General features: G+C 38.0%; 1 protein-coding gene across 1 annotated transcript in view; it reads right to left on the bottom strand.

The window, feature by feature from the left end:
• The window catches only part of PGM5 (phosphoglucomutase 5), a 68,137-nt gene that overhangs the window by 22,538 nt on the left and 25,534 nt on the right, over nucleotides 1-20,065 (bottom strand). Inside the window, exon 7 of the mRNA XM_031610312.2 lies at nucleotides 5,212-5,327. Coding sequence (XP_031466172.1) covers nucleotides 5,212-5,327 — 116 coding nt within the window. The remainder of the gene's footprint in view (nucleotides 1-5,211; nucleotides 5,328-20,065) is intronic.

Below are 20,065 nucleotides of genomic sequence, written 5' to 3'. Positions count from 1 at the left end.
AAAGGCACACCACAGTGTCAGCAAAATAGTCAATACATCTTGACATGTGTGCAAAGGTCTAAACTTAGCACTGAAGAAAATAAGCATTTTGATTTCACAAACAGTTTGACTATGTTTCACTGAACCAAATTGGTCCGGTGAAACATGGACATAAGAATTTTTGGAAAGGTCTCTGAGCCTTGTTTTGGCATGGCTTAAGCTTATAAATCTCTGTGAAGAGGGATGAGTGTACACACGTATCATTCTTCTGATCCATTTAGCAGCTTTGGCGTGTGTTGTGTCCTTGTGTGTCCTTCATGATGACATACAGATTGTTGTTCCTCTGGAAAGAAAAAGCATAGGAAGAAAGCAATCCAGAGGCAAAAGTCTGTATGGAAAAACCTGTAAACTATCCAACCATTTCAGAATAAAAAAAAATCAGTGAATAAAAACACTAGCCTGACAATAACAGCAACCCTGTGTTCCCAAGAAATGACTTGTTTCATTATTCGTATTAGAAGGAAAAATGACAATGGGGATTGTCATTCCACCTCTTATTTTACCAGATCTACTAGTTGGGCTACTATTTGCACATATGTGCAAATTTATTGCTTTCATTTCTTTTAGTAAATTAAAATCCACTACTACAACTCTGTTAGTGAACACTGGTTTTCACTTGTTTTATCTTTGTATTTGTCTTCACTTCCTCTCTCACACTTACTGTCCAGCTCACATGTTAGAAACACAAGGCAGGAAGTTAGTTCTGCCAGCTCTGTTCAGTTAACAGTATCTTCCTCCAGTTCATATACCTAGTATCTGTTGTGAGCCTGCAGAGGCAGAGTCAGTTTGTGCAAAGTGATCAAATAAAAGGCGCTTCACAATTCCTGAGACTGTCATACTAACAGTCATTCTGTCTTGCTGAGGGCAGATAATTTTCACTGATACTTCTGATTGAAAAATACATAGCATTAATGAATTCCAGCCAGTAAGGAGACAAAACAGAAAGAACAGTGGAGTCAACAAACATTTTTCTAATTATGTCACTGTATTTAATTTGCCCTTGGTAAGGAAAATTACAATTACAGCAAGTACTCTGACAGCTTATTTTTAAGTTAATTTGCCACGTATTTCTCAATATAATAATAACAACAAAAGTTATTTTATACTACTGCAGCAGTTAATTGCTATGGGCAGACTCAGAGTAAACAATCTGGGAAAAACTGCTAGAGCAAATTCCCATTCACAAGAAAGTACACAGACAGGCTTAAACTGAAGTAGTCCTGAGAGTCAGTAGCCTGAGAAACAAGTAAAATCAGGAAAAAATGTTTGCATGATTTTTTTTTCTGTTACAGTCAAGCTGTTGGGCATCCAGGCTTTCTTTTATATGTCTCATTTATTCTTTATCTGAGAAGAGTTCCAATTTTGATAGACAGTGAGCCTTGAAGATCATATATAAGAAGAAAATGTAATTACTTTTCCCAAAATTAGCCAATTCTGTCTAGCATATTGCACTCTGTAAATGAAATTTTAAAACAAATGTGAGACTGAAGCATGTATATAAACTCACAGTAGAACATTTTGTCCACATACAGTTTGAGCCTTACAAAATTATCCTCCAGATTTGAATCTTGGTGATATTTTGGGCAAATGGAGTCTTGCATTACTGTAACAGATAAGACCATACAGCTCTTTAAAGGCTTTAATTATTTTCAGCACAGACCATCTTTATATTCTCCACTAGTTCTTCTTCTACATAATCTTGCAGGAGAAAGCATTTGGTGTTAATGGCATCTGGAAATTTGGAGATGGAGCATGCAAGTTTATGAAAGATGTATCAATTACTGAAGTGGCTCAAACTGCAGAAAGATAAATCAACCACACTGCTCTCTGAATCCTGATTAATTCTTTGCTGATGAAATTTAGAAACTAATTGCTGCTGCAGATGCCCTTCTCTGAACTGTGTCCTAAGCATTAGTCATAGAACCAGAAAGCTACTAACCTCATCTGACAAGCTCCCCACACGACTACAAAAATGGAAGAAGATTTTAAAGTACTGGTTGAGCTCCAAGATCAGCTGCCAGAAAACAAGTCTGGGAAATGCAGCACTGGGGATGTTTTCAAAATCTTTTGTCCTTTTATAGCAGAAAACTTGCTTTTATTTATTTGCCAGTGCAAAATCCCTTATATTATAAAACTAAGGCTCTGTACTGTTTGGAAATTCCAGCTGGGCTGGATTACCTAGGTATACAACCAATCAGTCTCCTGTGCTGCATGGTTAGTTTGACAGTAGAATGTGGATATATAAATCCCCATTCTCCTGCACAGAACAATATTTTTCACACACTGATCTGCTATATAGTATATTTCTTGAAAACTTCTGCACTGAAAACTAAGATGTGTCATTTCAGTTCCCTAAATAGCTGTGACGGAGGGAAAAGATGTAAAATTTACCCAAATGCCCAATACTGGCAAAAACTTGTGAAGGTCATGCAGCTCTTAGGACATTACCAAAAGGTTAATAAATAAGGTAAATATTAATTGCTAAAAACAGCTCACATTGCTAAAGTATTAGTCATCTACACATCAGCCTATGTTTTACTAATAAACCTCCTGGCATATATGGTTTTTCCAGACAGCTGCACAGAACTGAAAGATGATTAGAAAATTGAGGCAAAGAGAAAAACAAACTTTGGATATCATTGCAATCGCCCTCTAGGCTCTGCCACTATTAATTTACACAAAAACTACCTACACACTGGCCCAATGCTGCAAGTGGTCTGCATGCCAAAGGCTGGAATCTCAACAGTTTATACTACTGTTTAGATGGCACTGTCAAAAATGGGAGGCCAGGTGGCTTTCTGAACTGTCAATGAAGTTCTCAAGATACTAGGAAGCTGATCAGAGTGGACCAAGACGCACAGGTCCTGTGCTCCTGTAGAACAGCTCTCCACATCATCCATGAACATGTTGTTCAAGCACCACTGCAACTCACAAGAGACAGTTTACTGGAATTATGAAGAATTAATAATAGGATAGGAGAATTGGATTAAAACAGGAATACAGAGAGTGCTAGGAATACAGAGATGGGAATGAAGTCAGGTGATGAGAGCTACAAAATCAGAATAGAGGCTACAGTACAAAATACTATTGGTTTAGGACTTTACAGAAAGATGGAAGTAAAGGGAAAAAGTTTAGGGCACGTGGACGGAGGAGTTACAGTTGCCTACTCTCAAGAACAGGCAAACTCCATAGGCTCTTCCTTTATCTCTGATATTCTCTCTTCCCCCACTCCAAGCATCTGTGACATTCGTTAATAAAGAAATAAGGTCAACATAAATCACAGCATCTTCAGTGTTTCAGTAGGTCAAGCTCAGAAACCATTTCTCTTGATCTCTATATGGCTCATCTGCAGAAGATCAGTATAACTGATACTGAGGAAGACCTGAGCATGCACATGGAAAACAGGTCATGTCTTTTCAATGTGCCAGGGAAATTTGTTATTTGGTCTTTTTCATGCAGTAGGACACACTACACTCATTTGGTTATGGCATCCAGATGTACTTCAGTCTGTAAGAGCTCACCATCAAATTCCCACAGGCTAATTCCAATCACAAATCACATTTTTCTCTTCCTATAGCGTGACAGTGAAAACAGGGTTGCTCATTTTCAAATAATTTAGGTTCTAGTGACATACTGTTGATGTCTCAAGAGCCACCTAACTTTCATGGAAATAACTGTCTTTGGATATATATGCAAGAGAAACTTGAAAATCCAGAGAGAAGTGAAGAATTGACGTACTGAAAAATCTCCCCTCTGGTTCATACCTCTCTAACAGAAATGCAGTCTAACGCATGTAAAAGCAAATTACAGTATATTCTGAGAGGTACAAGATCTTCTGAAAATGTCCCCCTTCCCAAGCTAAAACTGTCATTCTATGACTTTGCAGAAAACCCTTAGAAAAAAACCTATCCGATGCAGTATCGTACTGTGCCAGACACAGCAGTCAAGCCAAGGCAACCAGGGTGCTAGTAATGGGACAGTGTTTCACAATCAGAACAGAAAGCAAAACACACATTCTTTACTCATTAATACAGACACCCAAAGAAAACTAATGTTTTTTTCTTGAGTTTTTCATCACAGCCCAGATACTTAGAAGAAAGTTAATGAGAGGCTACTGTATAAAGTGGTATGTGTATGGCTTAAAGATATCCTCATTTTTAAACAAGCCTAATTGACCTAATAGTAACTTAGTTCTAGAGTTAACTTAATCAAAGCAATATGAAATTTCTAATCAGATTTCACTGCTCAATAAATATATTTTCTATTAAAAGCTGTAATCAAGGAATTATACAAACATACAAAGAAAATCAAACTTCATGGAATTTGCATCAAAATATACAATGCATTATTAACTATGCAATATGTTATTCTGATATGCAATTATTCAAAAACACTTATATTACAACCACAGTAATAAAAAACATAAAGAATAAATAAACTATGTTCCAGAATCCAGGAAAGAAAAGAAGAAGCACTGTAAAATGCGTTCAGTGTTTCTCATTCTACCACATTTGTTCAGTTTTGTAGAGCATAAGCTACTGGTTTGCTCTGAATGAGGGCAGCTCAGATTTATCTTTCTGCATTCTGTTGTTTGACTGGTTCTTGCGACAGATAAGGGAGAAATACTTAGGGGAGAACAGGTGTTGATATGCAGCTGAATTTATTCTAGTGATGACTTTATCACTATCTGGCTTTCCAGTATTTGTAATGTTCTAAAAAAGGGATGCACATAACAGGTTTGATTAGACATAACAATCCTCACTTTGTACACTGAATGATGTTAGGAAAAACAACAGTCTGTGAGAACCATGCAAATACAGGCAAAATCCCTCAAAATGCCATCGCGGTCCATAAAAAATACTATTACTAGAGACATCCTTCCACATAACATTCAAGTCAGAATATGGTGGCGGATGCCTTTGAAGGCGGTCAGAACAGCGATAAGATTGCCACCTTTCACATGGCAATATCCATCTTTCACATTTTTCATACTTCAAGGTATATGAACAGCAGTGACTACTAGATGCCTAAAATACGAAAAGCTGACAGTCCTTTGTTCAAGCACAAGATAATTCACTGAATTTTTTATTATTTTTTGGCTTTGACTTGATGTACCTAGGAAAATTACTGTCATTAAAAGTCTCTGGAAATGTCTGATTGTGTACTACTTACCAGTGCCAAAGCTTTCCTCCCCACAGAGTGAGCAACGGCCAGAATCCATGAGATTGGAAAAATATCTCCATCCTGTTGGTGTTTCATACACAGGAACCTTCATTACTTTTGCCACTCTGCAGAAGGCACAATAAAACAATAAAACACCACACATTTAAGAAAGTGTTTATTTGTTTTTTGTTGGTTGTTTTTTTTCACACAGCTTGAGGTCAGTCAAGGAATATTCTAGGTTTTGCTGTATCTCCGAACAGCTGAGCAATAAAACAAAACTAAACAAAACAGATGAACAGCACCATTCAAAACTAATTCCTCAGAACTTGATGTCAGCAAGAACCCAGATAAGTTTATACACTGCAGTACTTTGGAAAAGGTAGGAACCTCAGCTAAACAGGCTTTACCAGTACATTTCTCTTGTTACTGAGCCAGACCGAGTTACATGTAGAGTTTTGTTATATTAATGCTTTCCTTAAAGTTTGATCACTGTGTTGAAGTACTTTCCTTTACAAAACACAGGAGGCCAACAATTACACGCTAGGAAGACACTTCTGTTCAAGTGTTCAAAGCCAAGCCAGTAAAGGAGAGTTTTCAAAGCGTAACATCTACTCTAAAAAAGATTTATATGATTCTGTGATAAGCTGGATTCACAGTCCCCTTTAAGAAGCCCTCTACAAAGCTAAGGATTTACACAGAGTGAGTATTACCATTCCTCTTGATTCTTGCTCTTACTGCATTTTCAGTCAACTGCTTTTTAATATGAAAAATAAGACTTGAGGAATGGTCAATCTGACTGACAAGGCCCTTTCACAGAAGAATACTTAAGATGATTTACGTAGGTTGCTCCTAAAGTAATGCCTCCTATTTATTCTCATGGAAACTACAACAGACACAAAGAGCACAAGAACACTATCTGATAAATTTCCAGCCACAAAACACTGTTTCTCAACACAGTCATCACCATTAGCTATGCATTTACACCAGCAATGAACAACATCCTGCATGGCACACTTGTAAACATCTGCCTCACTGTCAGTGTCACCTTTGCTGAAACACACCACCCACCATCTCACTGTGCTCACATTCTTTGTTTGATCTCCAGAAATATTCAACAAGCACTGACGCATGTCAGTGGGCGCAATTTTTTCCACACAGAGGAATACAATTCCACACCTCTGTTTCATACGCACTTCCATGTCAGACATCATTTCATCAAACTGCCCCACTGCTGCCACCTGTCACGCAGCATATGTGTAACAGAATACTGATGGGAAGTTTCAACCTCTACTGTCATACCACCAATATCCACCTCTGACATCATGGGCCAACGTAATAATAATACAGGAGACATTATTTTCAGAGCCCTCATACTTAATTTTAACTACAGCCAAGCCCAGACAAAGCAGACCAGGTGGAATTCAACCTGCCTTAACACAACCTTTACACAATCCACCTAGAGCTTATGAATCAAGGCTAAAGCAGTCACCTCTCTGATCAACAGAGAGACCTGTTTTCAGGCAGGCCGCTGCTCTTTCTTAAAGCAGGTGCTTTATTTTGAGGTATTTTTATATGGAGGTACACAGGGTCCAAATGTGCAACTACTGACCCTTTTGAAATCTGAATGAAAGTTCAGTCTTTCAGAATTACCTGCAAAATCTTTAGTTAATCAGTGCCGTCTACAAATCCACTTTTTTCTTTCCATGTAATAAAGATCTGTTGCTATCTAAGTCTCCTATTCAGCCTAGGTGTTCATTTTTGTATTATACAAAAATAATATATAATAATATATATCTAAAGAGGGTATTTTATAAATGAAATCAAATAAGAATTGTTGATACTTATTTGAAAAGAGTTAGAAAGAAATACATACAGTAAAAACATATTAATGTGTTTAATCTTAAACTTGTGTTTCATGTCTCTAATGTGAGGTAGAGTCAAGTGTATACTTTTGTGTGTTCATCCAGCACCAGCTGTATTTTTGGGCCTTAGATATATCTCTGCATAACAGAAGTCATACAGTGCAGAGCTTAACAGGTTTATAGTTGGCTCTGCAAAAAAAGCAAAAACATAAAAGCATTTTAATCTATATGTGGTAGTAATTGCAGGCTGGGAATGGGACCATCCTGCCAAAAAGTAGAAAACAATCCAAAAGAAAACAATGGTTAGCATGCTGGAAGAACAAACACAATTCTCTTGAGGTAGCCTAACAATAAACCACAAATGTCTCTGTTTGCAGAAATGTTCCAATATCCTGGTTTTAGGAGAAGGAAATCCCTTCCCTTTCACTTTTCTGAATTTCTCTACTTTGGGAACAAATAGACTCAGGTGGACATGTTTTGACCAGCACAAAAGGTTTTCAGGGCTTTTCGTTAAGCTTGTTCAAAGTTTTCTGGCTATTAGGCCAGCACTGAAAATACATATTATGATCCTGCTGGTATTGGGTTTATTTTAGACTAAGCCTTTCAAGCAAACAAACATAATATACATATAAACACATAAAGCTTACACTGAAATACAAGATCATTTCTTGCAATTCTTTTGTTGTTTCTGTTCTTGACTCTTAACAGCGTAAATTAGTAGAAGCAGCAAATTCAGGTCAACTTTAACTACTTATCAGCAGTGCTGCAGAAAAAGACAGTTACATCGTATTATGCAAGAAGGGCCAAGTTCAATTAAATAAGGGACTTAACAGTACACCATATTCTGAGCAAGAACAACTTCTGCTCTGAGTTGTGCCCAGAGAAGGTTCACTTTCCTCTCTATGCTTGTTTTCCCTGTTTGAACTGTCACTTCTTTGAGCAAGGAGTACTTCTGTTTTCAAGGCTGTGAAAAACAAAAGGGTTCTATCCCAGTTGAGTAATGCAAACTACACAACAATTTTTCTTCACCACAAAGCTACAGAAAGGCAATAAACTGACTGTCTGAACTGATATTCAAATATTATGATATCTAACAGGCCTGGCTTATCACTCATCCAAGTAGCACCTTAGTTAGAAAACACATGGCTCCTCCCAAACTCCCTTAGCCAACAGGTTTATCCCTGTCCTGCCCATATCTGTGCCTACCATTTCAGTAATCTGAGGAGAATGTGCATTTTAAATGTGACAGTTTTAAAGAATCACTGTCTGATAGTAACCATTATTGGCATCACTGAATAAATTTTGGTAAACAAAGACATAGTTCCAATGCATGAATCAATTCAACAAAGTCTTCTGCACTTAGCTGAATCTCAGAAACACGTAAACCCATCCTAGCATTCAACAGATGATTTTAGAGACACTGTACTCGCTTCATATCTGCACATAATACTTCAGATTCCTACATTAAATGTGACATCACTAGGCACTGAAGATGAGAGCTATTTTCTTGTAGCACACTGAAAAATAAGCATCCTCTTCCTTACTGTCATTTTGCTGAAACAAAGAATCACCAGTGGAAGTCCCAGCAAATACATGAACCTTTACCATGCTGCCTACAGACATGGCAAATGAGGGTTCCCAAAATTCTCAAGGAATTAGACTAAAAAGCAAAAATGTGCTACCTCAGCTCAAACAAACAACAATGCAAGCTACAGGAAAACACTCTGAGAGGAAGGAGCTCGGAAATTACTACATCTTCAAAGACATGGATGGTACGCACAAATTAAAGGTGGGGGCACAGGGGGGGGTGTAAATTTCATATTCTACTAAGCAAATAAAAGACTATTGTGAGGGCTTCTGGAATACTTAATTCTGCAAGAACAACTGCTGACAAGTCATGCTGTATGTTCTTGTTCTGGAACACAGATCCTTAAATTACAATCGATGCTGTTTTTAGCAATGCAACTTCACGGGATAGCTCAAACAAGCTTGCATATACACAGTTATTAAATTTTCTCTTTAATTTATCCATGTTAAAAGTGGAGACTCAGTTCTATGATCCCTAAATTCTGGGGCTTAGAAATGGAAAGTCAAGGTGTTACAATGAAGTTGTCTTTTTTTTTTTCTATATGAGATATCTTGGTCAGGTAGGATATCATTTCTCTCAGAAAGTGAGTTTTGGAACTGTTTCCATAAAGAGATTATAACTTGAAGAGGTTTTGTACATTTTGCCTGCCTCATCTGAGGGAATTTTTTATGTCCTTATATGTACCATGTCTCATCGTCAAGGTACTGATGCAGCAGTGCTCCTTTAGGGACAATACCTAAGCCTCTGAGTTCTTTGGGTGTAGGTGTCAGTTGTCAAAAGGTCTGGTAAGAATATTTCCGGAGCAACTCAAGAAGACTGGTAGAAAATATACCACATGAGTAGGCTCATTTTCCTGGACTGTTTGAGCATGGCGTTCTATTTGTGTCTAACCACACAGTCAGTATACCTGTGTTTATACGTTCTGTGAGTATGAACAGTGCAGAAAGAATAGAGCAATCCATGGGCATTCTGGCTCTTATCACCTCAGACATTAATGGGACTAACTTCAAACAGTGTTCCTGCTTGCCTTCTCTCAGCGTAAGCGCTCACTACGTCAATGAGAATACATGGTAGAGTTTCTCGTGCCTTCTGCTGCACTTAGTAGCTCTTGCTAGAGAGGACACAAGGGATTTACACTCGGGCCTAAACTGCGGGGCATTCATTTCATTTCAATTATTCTGTTCACAGCAGAGCTAAGGGCATTCATGTTCCCACTATGTAGAAAAATAAAGGAAAAAAAAACTTCAAAGAGTAGTTACACATACTATTTAAAACCATGCTTTGTGAATTAAAAAAAAAAAAGACAGCAGCAGCTGTTCTTACATGGGGAGATAATAAAGTGAGTTAAAATAACTGTATGGTTACGTAGTTACATTTACCCTTCTACTCTCACTTTTATTTTGAAGAGCTAGTCGCTCACTATCTATACTTGTCGTCCAGTTTTTATTAAAGCATTAGAACATACACAATGCAACTATAAAAAGCAACACCAGAAAACAGCATTGTTAAGTAGAACTGTTAAGTCAATTCTTAGGCTCTGCAGTAAGGCTCATCAAAGCGTAAGCTGGAGTTAAAAATGAAAATTATGGCAAAATTCACAATGAAGATCAGGACTTATGAAAATTTCCTGTCAGAAAAAAAAAAAAAAAAAAAAGAACAGTTAATTCTGAAACTGTTTCTGAAAGCCCTAAGAGACTGATGTGGAAAATCTACCTATTCTGAAGCAGACAACTGCACAACTTACCTTATAGATGCACAGTTGACAGCCATACGCAGATCACCTAATTAGGAAAATACAGGGTACAGGACTATGGATTCTGTTTTGTCAAGGAAAATATTATCCTGCTTAAACTGTGTAAAAAAGTAACTTCTCATTGAAAAACATATATATTTAAAAGGGTTAAAAGAATATCCTTGTGAAACTGTTCTTTTAGTTTTCCATCCACAGTAGACAAAAGGTTATTTTTCATAAATGGACTAATAATTGAAATGGACTTCAACAGTATCTATCAGTCTCTGTACATCCGTGAATCACAGCAGTTTTGTAATAAAAAGATACCACTGATTGCAGTGGAATAATTGTTATGTTCACAAAAGCCAAAGAAGGGTTTGCTCCAGCCTGTTAACTACATTGCCACAAAAGGACCTGATGAATACCTGTCACTGAGATACAACAAATGGTCTGGGGCAAGCTGACTTTCTTGTGCTCAGTGAAACTTTTATAACTTCTGAGAATAGATCTGTCAATCAAACAAAACTGCCCTGCCAGAATCATGACACCCATTCACTGCAAAGATAAAGGTCACAACAATGAGGGGAAGGCTTTCTTTCGCTGGTCTCATGAGCAGTAAACGACTGGCTAGAGTTTTGCACTGTCGGTGAAATGCTGGCTAGGGTAAACTGCAGCACTGCACCCACTGGAGTCTTAGTGGGGAAAAAAGAGAGGAAGATTGTAATGAAAGAAACATGAAAGAAGTGATGAGTGTCTTCCTCTCATCTTCCACTACCTGCAGGCGTCAACTGCACACAAGAAACATGCTCATAGACACCACAGCGAGCAGATCTGTGTAGCAGGTGCTGAGGTAGACAAGGTGCTTAAACTTAGGCAGCAAAGAATCCAATTCTGCAGGATAAGCACTCTGAGCACCAAATCAACAGAAATCAAAGGAATCCAAGAGACAGAAGAATGGGTCATTGTAGGAAAGTATGTAGTAGTGCAGATCCTCAGAATATCACTGTAACTGCTTCTTTCAGAGGCACTGGCTATAAAAGAAAAGGGTTTCACACTGGATCTTCTAAACTCTCCTTTAGCCACTGAAGTAGACCATGTTATGTAATCTCCAGCTAATTAAAAACCTGATTCAATTTAAAGCATACTTAATACATAATTTCAGTTTAAGGCATATTTTATTTTAAAGTCTATGGTTTTGACTGAAACTAAGAAAACCAATTTTTCTCCGAAATTCTGTAGTCTTCCTTCATAAAATATTTGAGGTAAGGATCTGTACCTGGCTTATCAATAAAATATTTTCTCTAGTTGAAAATAACAGTCTTGGTACAGTCTAGCCTTGGCAAAAAATTCAGTCTTTATTTGATATTTTATGAAGTGAAATGATTCAAAATGTCTGTAACACTCTTCAATCCTGAGATCAAAATAACTGGCTTACGCTTTCCTACATCAGCTTTTCTTTCCTTCAATTACAGATTCTGCTTCTTCTCTTCTCATACTGTATTGTACAGCCTTTGTTGTAATGAACTTAAGTATACTTGTAATCAGACCCAAAATTTGATTCTTTTGGAGTACTGAGATGACATACAAAACTGAATACCTATCACATCACTGCATTTTCTCCTCCATCCAATCACTTGCATTAATCACTTCATTTTCTCTCCACCATTCATAATTCATAATACTTGAGGATTTTTTTTTATCCTGAGTTGAGATTTTTTTTTTATGTTTCTTGAAAATATAGACAAAATATTCATTGTTTTATCTACTACAAGGTCCCTGCTCCATTCTTAGTGCATGATGTTTCTACTTATTCTGTGTTCTCAACACAGTAATGCTGGAAGTCTCCTTGCAACTTCATTTCTCATCTTTAGAAGTTTAATAATTGGTCACCTTTGGTGATTTCTCTCCTATTCTCATGATTTCTCAAGGTGCAGGAGTTGCGAACTAAACAGACTTAACCTTCTTCAGTCTGATCAATAAGTCACCCATTTTTCTTTATAATGGTGAAACTCCTAGCAGTCTGTGAGAAATTCACAGCAGTAGCAATGACAGCACCAGCACTGGCACCAGCTATAATACGAAATAGATGTTCTGCTTCTGGATGTTTTCATTCTGTCTGCACCACCTTCCCATAAAAGGCTTCAACTGCATATTGTGCAAGGAGCAGAGCTAAAACAACAGCCATCCCCCTTTTATGGTCACGTATTACAGCGCTACCCTCTCACAGTCTTTAATTTATTAAGTAAAAAGCAGAGGAATGCTAAGTGCTTCAACATAACACAGATAACCAGGACATCCCGCTAAGATATGATGGTTGGCAGAGGGGTTATCAGGAGAACAAGGCAGAAAAAAAAGAAGATACTTAGAAGAGAGCTATTTTCTTTCTCGCAGAGGATTACCATAATAGAAAATGACAAATAAAAAGCATGTGCCTTAGCTACAAAGGGCCTTCCCACCTCTGCAAAGTTTTAGCTGTAAAATGCTTCTGCAAGTGGACAAAAATACACTGAACTAAGCTCTGGTGTCTGGAATTGCTTCCATCACGAAAACAGGCAATTTCAGGTAGATTTTCTTGCCTGACAATAGTTCTGAGGATGGTTACAGATTGCTAATAAGTGCAGAAATCGCATCCTTACTGAATATATTTGGGACAATTTGAATTCCATTTCTATCAATGGAGCTTCATGGAATTCATTCAACACCAAGCACAGTGCCAGCTCACTGTTCCAATATTCTCTCCTGCCTCTTAGACTCACAACGGCCTTTCCCTGTTTAAATGCTTTCAACAGCGCAAACTAAAAATTACCCCAGCAGAAAGACCAAGTCATATAAACACTACCTACCTTTCTCATGCCTTGTAACACAGCAACCACACACCCCAGAAACTTATTTGAGCTACACAGAACACATTCATTTTCAGCACAACTACCGCTATACTCCACAGACATGAACTACTGCATGGAAAGTCAGCCCCTTGCCTTTAAATTCCTAAAAACCAAACAAATTAAAAATTAAGTGTCTCCCTTTGGATCACTCAAGTTCACTGGATTTTACTGACCTCTGTATAAGCAGACTTGAGAAGACTTGCAACACCTAAAGAAGAGTTAAGAAACACTCATCAGGGAACTCAGGCTCCGAAGTGCACAGTTGGGCCCTGAAGTCATTAACATTCCTTGTTGCCACCTATAGGCCACGGTATGAACTCACAGTTTAATATTTCCAGTGACAATGCAATCTTCTTGCACAAACATTTTGTAACACCTAAGACAATATTACAAGGCCCTTGTGCGAACAAACAAAACAAAGGCAAAAAACACAGCAGTTTTTGAAGCACGAGACCCTTCAGAAAACAATGGTATTGCCCCAGTTTATGCCCCAAAGCCAACAGGCTATTTTGTGATGCAATCACAGGTGCTAAAAGTTCACTTTTGTTTAACTATGCACTGCTGAAGCTAAATGCATTTTCACACAGGGCAGCAGCTGCTGCACAGCTCTACCTCAGAATTGTACAGAAGTGCTGCAGAAAGCCTCTGCTTTTTCCCTGCTGTTTGGGGAGAAAAAGGTCAAAGCAAACGGCCAGCACAGCTCATTGCTTTACCTTCAGAACTGATGTGATAATCCTGTCCACTCTGGGCAGTGTGTATATGGACAGTTTTTATGGACACTGTCCTTCAGTCCTGATTTGCTCTGGAGTGAAATATGACTGATGTAGAATTAACTGATGGCAAGGCACAGTAAGTGCACGTTCAATGTATAAAATAAGGAGACAGAATGCAAAGCTCAATCTTTTCACCTCATATTCACAAGTGCTGCAAGTAGGTTTTTGTTATAGCAACCATGGTAAGAAACTGCTGCCAACATTAAAACTACCCATAGTGCCAGCTTACATATATACTGTCACAGTGAGACTGTCACTACTCCCAGCTCATGGTTCAGGGGACTATGAAGAACCGAAGTATCTTTTTCTGAGAAGTTAATTCAATTTTAAGAAGTTCTGCTGAAGGAGGCCTGATTGGCGTAGCTAATAAGGTCTTTAGTTCAGCTTTCGTTCTAAGTTCCTTTGCCAAGTATGGATGACAGCACAGAGTCCTAGCAATGAGATTCCAGAGGAGACAAAAGCTCTCGGAACCGCTATGTGCTTAATTCAATTTAATCAATGTTTGTACATACATAAACTGCCTATGTATGTTTCCATCTTTTTGAGGACACACAACATGAAAGAAATTCTACCAAGAAATACTTACTTTCTCAGAAATTCCTCCTTCAGGCAGGAAACTGGTCAATGAACCTGTAACATCTGTTCCTGCTCAGCTTAGCTATCACGGTAAGGCCAGCACTATCAGCAGAAAATCACTGTAGCTCAGACTACGAAACACACCATTCTCTGCAGTCTCCAGACACCCTCCAAAAATCTCCTTGGTCAGCTTGTAAAAAAATCTCAGCCTTTGACAGATTTCAGCACAGAGCAAATGTTCATAAAAAAATCAGAAATTAATACAATTGCTCAAATCCAGACATTTGTATAATCGGAATAAAATAAGAATAAATAAGTGCTGATGTGGTGGTGCTTGCTGTGAGCACAGTCACTTGAAACTGCTTTCAAATGTGGAATTCTACAGTAATAAGTGCAGGTCAAGAGAAAAAAAAATCATGCCTGCCTTTTTTCAAAAGAAAAATTAATTTAATCACAGTGAGAAACATTTCTACTATAAAATAAGTATTTGCAGTGTTCCTGCAGGCATTGGAATAGGGCCAAATGTGAATTCACATCTAACCACTAAAAGCAATCCTCAGTCACTCTTTACTAAGAATTAGTTAGCTGAAAAAATCTGTTTTCAAGCTATTCATAATTTCACCTATCTTGAACTCCTTACGTGGCCAACACCTTCCTTTCCCTTCTGCCATACTGAATGTTAAAAGTCAGATTGAATGCGTGGTGTTTAAAATTAAATCCATACTATCAGTCTGACTGTCTGTATCTGGACTGAGTTTGCTAACAGCAAGATTTTATTCTTAGACTTTGTACTAGTGTCCTTTTCTGTTATGTATGAGGGAAAGCAGTCCTGACAGGACAAGAAACAAGGAAGAAGACCAGAAACAAATCTGCAGTATTTCTCAGGTACAGCTCCACAAAACTCACAGTCCAAGTTTTACTGAGTGGAGAGGACTAGAGTGATTTATGTTTTGCTGAACCCTACCAACCATAGGCAGCTCACCAACTGAAGGTTCAAGTGATAATAAAGCATACTGCGCACACAGCACTATTCAGAGATCTCTAGCCTCACAGTGAAGAAGCTTATCCGTTATGCAGGAAGCAGACTGGTCCCATCAGTATAGCACCGATGTTCTTTGGTCTCCTTCACAGCACAGATTTGGTGCTTCACTAGCACAAACACACAGGCAGTGGGACTCTAGATAGAATATCTGCACTGCTCTGTGTTGTACCATGTGGGCATATGGGCTTACTCAAGCTTCCATAGAAAATGTTGCGTGATGTCAGCATGGTACAGGCTTTTCTTTATATTCTGAGATGGAGCACTGTCCGGAAACTTTACAGGGCCTTACATGATTTCAAACTACAGTACTGTCTGTGGAAGAACAACCAGTTTACTGAGCTGTGTTTCTCTTCCTCCTTCCAAATTTTCTCAGCCCTGTTCAAGCATACCACCCATGCTGAGATTTATGAAGAGAAGGAACCTGGGAGGCTTGTGCTGAGAGAATGCTGACCCAGTCACACTACAACTTAAATTTCTCCTTTACAGGACAAGTGTTTTATACAAAGGCTCAGAGCCAAACAGTAATGAGGACAGCACATAATAAAATGGGGGAGAAGATAAAACACTGAAGTAATGGAAAAACTAGTACTTCGTGAAATTTTTCTTTCGTCTGTATTATTTTAATATATATACTATAATAACTTTTCATGTTTCCATTTAAATCTCTGGGGTTTCATGCAAACCTGAAAGTTAAGTGTGTACTCTAGTATTCTGTTGGATTGATGCCAAAAGGTAAAGGTCAACTACTTTCCTTTATTGAGTTTCAAGCACCCTTTAAAAAGCAAGACTAGTTACTTGTTCTGCAAGACCTTTTTCCACATCTGCTAACAAATCCAACATCTTGCAGACAGAAATACTGCTCCTTAAGAAGAGAAAAAAAAATGATGCCAAGGTGGATAGGTCTGTGTAAATAAAGATAAGTTCAAATGTTTATTATTTTAAGTACTTTCAATGCACAAAAATGGCTGCATTCATCCTCTTGCTCCTCACTTCTCCTCACTGTGTACATTTATAGAGAAAAACAGGATGCTGTGAACACACCCTATAAGGAACCCCAACGATTATTTAGATTGACTAAAAAAATTGAGATGTTTGTGTGTGCTGAAAGTAGATACTACATGTGTTCCCCTGACCTAAAGCCTGCAGTCCCTTCCATTTTCTTTAACCAGAGGTACCAATTAGATGTGACCTTATTTAACCTTATATTCAAGGTCCATCAGCTACACTAGTTTCACCAGGTATCAGTAATCACTAACAAAAAAAAAACATAGCTGAGACAGATTCCAAAGCTTGAGAAAGGGAGGGGACCTTTTCAGGTCCACATGGTGAAAGAAAACTTTTCAGAATGAACATTTAATGAGTGTTAAGAGGTTGTATTTGTCCCCTCTGTCTCTATCCACTCAGATTCACCTCACTGCAAAATGCCAGCAGTCTCCCAATTCAAAGGGCGATGTTCAAAGGATCCTAAAGATAATCTATGACCCAGCTCATTTCCGATCAGGAGAAACTTATTATATGTATTTTATAGTTACTTTCCAGATTCTGCAGGACACTGAAACCACCCATACAAAGCAAGGAAGTGATCACACACGCTACAGGAAACATGTAGCATCTGAGTCTACCCATCTGAGGAACCAGATGAGTTACGAAAGAAAAAAATGACTGGTAATGATATCTTAACCATGCCACCTTGCACTGAGGAGTCTACCCACAGACAGTGTTCTGTCAGTTTCAGGGCAGGGTCGACAGGCAAATTTGACTACCTACAATCACAATATTTGTAGTTGTGTTGGAGGCAAAAATTATCCAAAGCATCAGGCTGCTCTCACTCCACTTAGATGGAAAGCACACTGTAAGAAGTGAAAGAAAATACGAAAAACTTGAAGAAAATGTAAAGAAGGAACAAACAATAATCCCTGAAAATCCCATAAAGAATATATTAATTACAGTGGTTATGGATGTCCTTTAATCTGTAAAACCTATAATGATTAGTAATGTTTAAGACATTTCACTTAAAAGTCATACTGGAGTAACAGGAAGATAATGATGAGTTTTGTTAGTTGGAGATGGAAATAAATACCAATTTGTAATAAATGCCTTCAAGAGCACAGACAAATCAGCAGGATCCCATGATGCTGAAGTCCTATATATGTCATCTTTGAGATCCACAATATCAAGCAAAAGAAACAGAAAGGAGCAATCCTTAAATCCTACCACTGTAACATTTTGGCAACCTCACTGTGTTGTTTTAATGGTAATAAATACTATTTGGACACCAAACTCTAATAAAAACTCTAATATAAGTGCAGGTTCATCAACAACAAAGCCCATACTTCTCAGAAACACAACTGAGTGATGTTAATTGCTGTAGCGATGAAAACATGAAAACTATTACTAGTCTCACAGGCAAATATGCTAGGGTAAAAATTGTTTATATATTACACCAATAAGCTATATATATGGAAAAATACTATATACACATATATGTGTATTACATGCACACACATGAAAACATCATTACTCTGCCTTTGAAGTGTGTGTTATTTCCAGGAATCCAAATTTCTGAGTTTGAGAATTTCTGACCAACAGCATCACAGTAACTAATGTTGCCTTTATCTGTTTCCCTAGGTTAGAAATGTACTGGAAAAATCTGCACTCCATGCAATCTGTGTAATTCTTTATTATTAAGGGTTTGTTTTCCTCAGTGCGTGGGATGCTAACTGGCATTTGCAACACAACGTTCCATACCAAATGCTATTCTCATGTTGCTTCAGTCATCTGTTTGAGATTCAAATCCAAAACATGTAATTTCGCACCCTCTTTCATAAATGTTTTAAGAGTCAACTCCCAGAGGAAGTAAAATCTTCAGGACAGAGAGTCTGCGACTCCACACTGCGTGAAAACTTCATTTTCTCCTTCATACCAGACCTAACAGAATCACTAAAAACAGCTGTTGACATGTACAGTATCTAAATAAAGCTGTGATAAAAGTGAGAATAAGGTAAAAGGTGAACGTTTCTTTGGTAAAGTCAACTAGCAAATGCAGATACAAGTACATGATGAGAGATGTGCTTTGGCAGCAGCTAACACAATTATGTCTTTCACATAATAAAACCGGTCAGCACAGTACTCAGAGTCCCTGCGAGGTGAAATTCTCACACACATACTGCAGATCCACACAGAATCTGGGGTTTGATTGCAGATAGTACAGAACACTGATAAAGAAAAGTCTAACCATCTGCTAAGCACGTAGCCATGGTCTCCAGATGCACTGCAGTAATCCCTAAGGTTATTCATGCCCTTCTTGGCTGAGACACAAAAAAATCTTTTCATTACTATTTCATTACTACTACTATTTTTACTAGCACTCATATGCGTATACATAGTTAACTCCTCCTTGTCAATAAAGGAGGAAGGGAATGGATGACAATCAGGAACTCCTGGCATTTTCAATGAACCTATATATAACAAATACAAACTTTTAAAGGTTACAAGCTTATTTTAGCCTCCAAATTTTGCCCTGGCTTAGGAAGAGAGAGACCATGCCTTGTTCTAGGAAAGACAGCGTCCCCATGTTTATATATTTGTTTGTTTTTAATACCACAGCAGAGTATATTAGACTGTGTCCCATTCCCTGCCTATTAAGCTCCACCAATAAAGACAGTGATTTTGCTGCAAATCCATCAGAATGGCTGTTACTGTTACACTGCAGTATATTGTAATAATAGCCTGCTGTGTTACTGAATTCCTCACAGTCTTCTCAGTATATGAACAGAACCAAATTAAATAAAGACTTGGTTTTATAAAGCAAGCTTTTCCCTGGAGAAGAGGATTTACCTTTGAATACCAGACACAACAGAGCACAAAATGGCACAAATGAATTTCAGTAGTAGACTCTGCCCCATTAAGCATTTGGCAAGAATTTCAAGTGCAACAAAGAAACGTCAGAAGGAGCCACAGGGCATGCATGTGGCAGGGAAACAAAACAAAGCCTGAGCAAGGAACAAAGAGCGCTGGAAGTTTCCACCCTCCCACCTTCAAAAAGGGACGTTTCCTGTTCCAGCCTAGAGCTCCACATGGGCACTGCAACAGAGAAAACCTAAGTTTCCAGCAATAAAAGTGATCTATGAAGTCAGATAGGGAAGTAGAAAATAAAGAGTGGGACAAATAGAAGGAAATAAATTCTCTTATTCAGTAGAAACTGTCAGGGAGAATTTATTTTAACAGAAAAGAGATGTAGTGAGTGTTGGAAAAATAAAGGGTGATCTGGTGTTCCTCACTTGCCTCTAAAGATACTCAAGAATTCCCAGTAAGGTCATCCCTAATTAGGGGCAAGACCTGTGGCTTTGTACAAAAAATACAAAGACCTCATGAACCAACTACAGTGAAAAGACTCTCCACTAAT

The sequence above is a fragment of the Phasianus colchicus genome, chromosome Z (genome assembly GCF_987193195.1).
Source record: "Phasianus colchicus chromosome Z, bPhaCol1.hap1.1, whole genome shotgun sequence".
In the NCBI taxonomy this organism is placed as follows: domain Eukaryota; kingdom Metazoa; phylum Chordata; class Aves; order Galliformes; family Phasianidae; genus Phasianus; species Phasianus colchicus.
Note: the sequence above shows the minus strand (reverse complement) of the source record. Positions and strands in the feature narration are given on the sequence as shown.